Source organism: Carlito syrichta, unplaced genomic scaffold, assembly GCF_000164805.1.
Source record: "Carlito syrichta isolate Samal-C Ts95f unplaced genomic scaffold, Tarsius_syrichta-2.0.1 Scaffold309895, whole genome shotgun sequence".
NCBI lineage: Eukaryota > Metazoa > Chordata > Mammalia > Primates > Tarsiidae > Carlito > Carlito syrichta.
In genome coordinates this window covers 391267-397621 of record NW_007253991.1, presented here as the reverse complement: position 1 = coordinate 397621, position 6355 = coordinate 391267, and the positions used below count along the sequence as shown (strand labels likewise).

The window sequence follows — 6355 nt, the reverse complement described above, 5'->3', positions numbered from 1 at the left end:
GGCAGCCACGCTTCCATGAAGGCAAAGGTGAAAGGAATACTCTGAGCACAGGCTGAGGCTAAAGAGGGCACAGGAGAGTAAAGGAAAGGTGAGATGTCCACTCAGATCGCTAGTTCCTGCCTCTAGCTCAATTGTGGGTGGTGTGTAGTGCAAATGTAATGTCTATGCAGATTCCAGGGCCTCCCCCAAGCCCCCCAGAATGAAGATCTCGTGAGGTAGAGTCTGCATATTAACCCACGCTGCAAATGGGTAGGATACGTGGCCAGGTAGGGAATGCCCTACCCTGCGTGGTGTCTGGTGTCTCTTCCAGCTACAAAATGGGAGGAATGGTGAGAATTTGGGTCAGGGGTGTACTAGTGGGAAGCAAGGCAGGAGTGGGTTCAATGGCATGTCAAAGGGAGAGTCGCAGATGATTAGCAACATGTTTTTAGGACCTACATTGGGACTCTTTGTTAGGTTGCTAAGCTGTAAGTTTGTTTCAAACTGGCTTAAGCAAAAGAGAATCTATTGGCTTAGTAGCTAAACTGACTACATAGACACAATGCAATATTATGCAGCCATAAAGAAGGACAAACATATGGACTTTGCAGCAACTTGGATGGATTTAGAGTTTATCATACTCAGTGATCTATCACAGAAACAGAACAGAGTACCAAATGATCTCATTCATAAGCGGGCCTTGAATAATTATCATAATACTATAAGAAAGGGATTGGCAGTGGTGGGAAACTGCCAGGGGAGAGAGGGGCATACCTCACTAACAAGGGTACCTGCATAATGAACATTTGTATACCTAACCCTGAGTGGTATCCCACATCTTAAAAAAAAAAAAAAGCCCCCATAGCAACAGGGTGCCTGAATGAAACGCAATTGTATACCTAACCCTTAACTGTACCCCACAACTTCACAATAAAAAAAAAAAACCAAAAAAAAGCCTAACTGTTACCTGGACCCAGTTAACATCATCAGAGATCTGACCTGCCCTCTTTTTGCTCTGCTGTCTATTGTGTGAAGTTGATTCCTGTTCAGGCTCTACCAATATGGTGGCCAAGATGTTTGCCATCAGCTCCAGCCTTAGCAACAGGTCCTTCAAAATCCTGGACAACAGCTGGGCACAATGACTCACACCTGTAATCCTGGCACCTTGGGAAGTTGAGGCAGGAGGCTTGCCAGGAGTTCAAGCCCAGCTTGGGCAACTTAGAAAGATCCTGTCTCTACAACAACAAAACACACACACACACACAAATCCTGGCTAGCAAATGTTCACTCAAATCCCCTTTTATGCAGTATAAATAAGAATATAATTAACCACCAGTCAGAGCAGTGCTAGAATTCCCTACCATCCATTCCCTGCCCAAATTCAGTGACTCAAGGGTTAAGAAGTCTCGGCTTCCTAGACTGGACTCTCTGGATCCTTACAGTCTCAGGTGACATTTGAGAGGTGCTGAGTGTGCCATTGGTAGGAGCTGGTGAAATGCACACCATCCCAGTGCCCTTAAACTTGATTGTTCATTGTGACCTCACAATACTAAGGCTGATTACTTGAAGCCGGAGATTTTTCATGTAATGTGAGAGGTAATAGAGTGAGGCCAGCAAAGGTCTCATTAAATCCCAACCACTGATGCTTGAACTGGCACCAGGAGAGGCTCTTCATTTTCTTTTTTGGTACCTGTCACCAGACACTGTGAAATACTACAGTCCCTAACCCTAGAAAAAGGCCCAAATCACCAAAGCCCACAAAGAAGAAAAGAGGTGCCCTGCTATCCTGCAGGGAGTGCAAGATTTTGTAATTAAAAAAAAAAAAGTATTTGTGAAATAGTCTGGGACCACAAAAAAATACAGATAATAATAAAGTGAAGCTGGGCATGGTGGCTTATGCTTGTAATCCTAGCACTTTGGGAGGCCAACGTGGGAGGATCACTTGAGCCCAGGAGTTCAAGACTTCAGTGAGTTATGATGGCGTCACTGCATTCCAGTCTGCATGACAAAGTGAGACCCTATCTCAAAAAAAAAAAAAAAAAAAAAAGGAAAAGAAAGAAGGAAACAAGGAAGGAAGGATTGACTTCTATGTACCCACAACTCAATTTAAGGAATAAACATTTTTAATCTCCATAAATGACCACCATCCTGCATTTATGTTCTTCATCCTCATGCATGCCTTTTATCTTTCCTACATAGATCTGTGAATAGCATACCGTCTTGTTTTACCTGTTTTTCTGCTTCATCTGCTTCATACCATTGTGTTGCTATCCTTTTACAAATTGCTTTTATTCCTCTTTGGTGTTATGTTTTACATACCATCCTGGTGTATTCCTTTTCTCTGTTACATGGTATTCCACTCTTTAACATATCAAATATATTCACTGTTCTCCTTTCCATGAACAGTGAAGTTTATTTCCAATTTTTCATGGTCATAAACAGAGCTGCTGTGAACATTTTTACATGGATCTCGTGCAGATGTGCAAGTTTCTTCAGGTTGTATGTGTGGAAACTGAACTGAAGGGGTGGAGGGCATATGTTCATCTCCACCCTGCTGAATGTTGCCAAATGGCTCTCCAAAGTGTTGGAACCAACTTAGACTGCCCCCAGCAGTCTTGAGCGCTTGAGCCATTCCCTGCCCCATATCCACACTGGAACTCATATGGTCAATCTTTTATTTTATGTTGTAATTTTTGCCAACCTGAAAATAAAATCGAATCTCTTTATTGTTTGAATTTCTATTTCCCCGGTGACGAAGGTTAAAATGTGTTATTCATGCAGAAGCCCAATATGTAAAGCTAAACTAGGTGGAGTGCTTCTGTTTGGGGGCAGAGGAGGGTGTCTATATTTAAGATATTTAAGCAATTACATTTAAACATTGTGTTAGCACCTTTGAATCATACTCCTGTTCCTAAATATTGGGCATAATTGTAACCCAGCAAGTTCACGTTAAATCTTTTTTTTTTGCAGCATATTTTGGCTACTGTCTTGGCTGTGACTTCTTAAATTGACTGTCATTTCAGTATTAACTCTAACATATCCTTCCCACCCCTTTACATAAGTTAATTGGGAGTTGGCTTTAATAGCGAGCATGGAAACCACCCACGAAACCACAGGAGAGAACGGGCATGTGGGTCTTACAGGCAGGGGTCCTCAAATTCTCCAGATACACCCCTGATTTAGTGCCTCCGTTCCCTCTGCCTGGGATGCTGGTCCCCCAGAAATGCCCTTGGCTCACTCCCCTCCTTCAGGTCATTGGCTGAGCTCACCCTACTGAGGCCTTGTCTGACTTGGCACTGTATAATACTGTACCACCCTGCCAGCCATTTCTGGTACCCCTATCCTGCTCCACTATGTATTTCTTTCCTAGCACTTATCCCTGTCTAACTTCCAATAGAAGTTACTTAGTTACTACTTTGGCTATTACTTATTTGTGTGTTTCCCATGCAGAATGTAATTTCTGCCAGGGCAGGCATCTTTGTGGATTGATTCACTGCTGTCTTCCTAGAATAGTGCCTGCATGTGATAGGTTCTCAGTATAGATTTGTTGGTTAATAAATGGATTTAGCAAGGAAAAGAGGGTAGACAAGAACATTTCTGAAAGAGAAAGACAGGCAGGCAATGCACACATCACAAGGTCTCATGGACTGGAAATGAAACAGAATATGGGTATAAGTGCGACAATGACTGTGATTTTGAAGGCCATCCATCCAGATTGGGGTGCTGGGAGCAGTTAAAAACGTAAATAGGAGCCATAATCAGCAGTTTGAACCTAATCTTGAGGGCAGTGGGGAACAGCATGATCCTTGCATTTTAGAAGAACATCACCCTGGCACCCACAAGGAGAAAGGATAGACTGAAGGTTAAAGATAAGATTGGAGGCAGATGGACCACCCAGAGGGCTGTCCTGGTGATCTAGGTGAGCGAGGATGGTGGCCATACGAGATCATGGCAGGAGCGTGGAAAGAAGTGGACAGTTTCCAGAGATACTGACAACGCCTTCTTGTCTTTTTTGTGTGACCTCCAAAGTAAGTGGAATCCAAGTAACTCTCCGCATCTGGCCTCAGCTGAGCCCTGAAGCTGTGCTTCTACTAAGCATGCTCTTAAGTAATCAAATTGGGAAGCTTTCCAAAGGGCTCCACCCACATCTTCAACTTTCCTCCTGGTGAAAGAAATCTGGAGCGAAGCCGCCATTATTCAACCGAGCAGTAAATAACGGAGCAGCAAGCTGATTGAACTCGAAGGTTTTGGAAGGAAGGTAGCATTTGACATCCAAGTTCCCCTGGTCTCCAGATCTTTTGTGCAAGTAAATTAGTTTCATTTGTCTCAGGGCACCTTTTCCAGGCCAACTTCTTCCAACTTGCCTGCAAATGTTTCTCAGTGGTGTGTTTGAGGCTTGGCTGCATCTCCTTGTCTGGAACAAATCTTTTATTACTAGGAAATAGCTGGATGATGATTCTGGACTCTTGGACCTTATCCCCTCTCAGCTGTTGACTCCGTTTGATACCTTGGTCATTTTCAGCTTAACCTGCCCCTTCCCCTGCCTGTTTCTCATTAATATGAATTTCATACCCACCACCTCCCCAGTCTTTGGCGAGACGGTTGGGATTAACACCTGTTTCTCCCAGACTCTCCGGAGATGTGGTGGGGGCACGTGTGTTGTTTTCTTTGCTTACCTCCTGGACTTGCGTGACTTTCTTTGGTCCAGTGGTCATGCATTCCACCTCGAGCTAAAAACCTCCAGATGATGGGAATATCATGTTACTTGTTTCACATGGGAAAGCCACAGCCCCCTCACCGCTCTTGTTCAAGTTGCGTTCAAATCTAATTTCCATGGCCCGTGCAATGGAGGTTCCACAGCCCTAGTGTCAGCTGTCAAAGTTTAGCAATGCTATTTCCAAACACGGGCCAGTAGGCAGCCAGCAGGCACCAGACAGCTGAGAGCTGGCAGAAAAAGCCCCAGACACCTATAGCCGTCCAAACAGTGACTCATCCTCCAATTGCCAGGATAAATATGGGAAGAAATGGTATTTTTCTCTAAGCAGGAAGAATTGTCAAACTACTTATCACTTTATAAAATATAACAGATTGTGCCTGTTCATGTTTTGAAATGTTCTAACCCTTTGCTCACTGCGTTTTGCTGTCTTTGCTTCTTTGAGTTTAGGAGTGGCTTTGACTTGGTTTTCTTCACTCTAGGAGGCCCGGAGAAGCCAGGAGTTTCCAAGCTGTGCCACCGCCAGAGCTCTGGATTCACCTGGCCGTGGTAGCCTGTGGCAATCGGCTGGAAGAGACGCTGGTGATGCTCAAGTCAGCTGTGCTCTTCAGCCACAGAAAGATCCAGTTTCACATCTTCACTGAAGACTCTCTGAAGCCCGAGTTTGATAAGCAGGTGAATTTGTGACAGTCGAGGCACAATATTTATGGAGTGTAGAGAGATTGCGTTCTAGGAACTGCACATTCTGTTCATACATGTATTTTGCTGCATGCTCAATTGTGTGTCCTTGAGCACTTGACTCAGAGCCTTACTTTTCTCATCTGTAACACAGGAATCATTACACCTGCCTAACAGAGACCTGGTGAGGATTGAATGGGATGACACATGTAAAACATTCACACAGGGCTCCATCCTTGTTGGTGTTATGAACATAGTTCTCATTTGGGATATAAGTAGCTTATTTTTATCTATTTTGAAATGTTTTTGTTTAACTTAAAAAAAACTTTTTTTAGAGACAGGGTCTCACTCTGTCACCTAGGCTGGAGTGCAGTGGAGTGATCACAGCTCACTGTAGCCTCAAACTCCTGGGCTCAACTGATCCTCCTGCTTCAGCCTCCTAAGTAGCCGGGACTACAGGCACACACCACCACACACAGCTACTTTTAAAATTTTTTGTAGAGACTGTCTTGCTATGTTACCCAGCTGCTCTCAAACTCCTGAGCTCAAGCAGTCTCCCCACCTCAGCCTCCCAGGATGTTGAGAATACAGGCGTAAGCTACTGTACCCAGCCTGTTTACTTTTCTTTTTTATTTCTTTCTTTCTTTCTTTCTTTTTTTTTTTTTTGAGTCACCCCGTTTCACCCAAACTGGAGTGCAGTGACACAATCATGGCTCATTGCAGCCTCTATTTCCTGGGCTCAGACAATCCTCCCACTTTAGCCTCCTGCGTAGCTGGGACTATAGGCATGTACCACCATGCCTGATAAATTTTAAAATATTTTTTGTATGGCCAGGCTTGGTGGCCAGGCTCGGTGGATTGCCTGAGCTCGCGGGTTCAAGACCCGCCTGGGCAACTTGGCGAGACCTCATCTCTATATTAAATAAAAAATTAGCCAGGCGTGGTAGCGCGTGCCTGTAGTTCCAGCTACTTGGAAGGCTGAGG

At 44.3% G+C, this 6355-nt stretch overlaps 1 protein-coding gene across 1 annotated transcript in view; it reads left to right on the top strand.

Annotated features, from left to right (window-relative positions):
- The first annotated feature begins 4832 nt into the window (after positions 1–4832).
- The window catches only part of GXYLT2 (glucoside xylosyltransferase 2), a 72020-nt gene continuing 70497 nt past the window's right edge, over positions 4833–6355 (top strand). Inside the window, exon 1 of the mRNA XM_008068213.2 lies at positions 4833–5368. Within this exon, the coding sequence (XP_008066404.1) occupies positions 5279–5368 (90 nt within the window). The 5' untranslated portion in view covers positions 4833–5278. The remainder of the gene's footprint in view (positions 5369–6355) is intronic.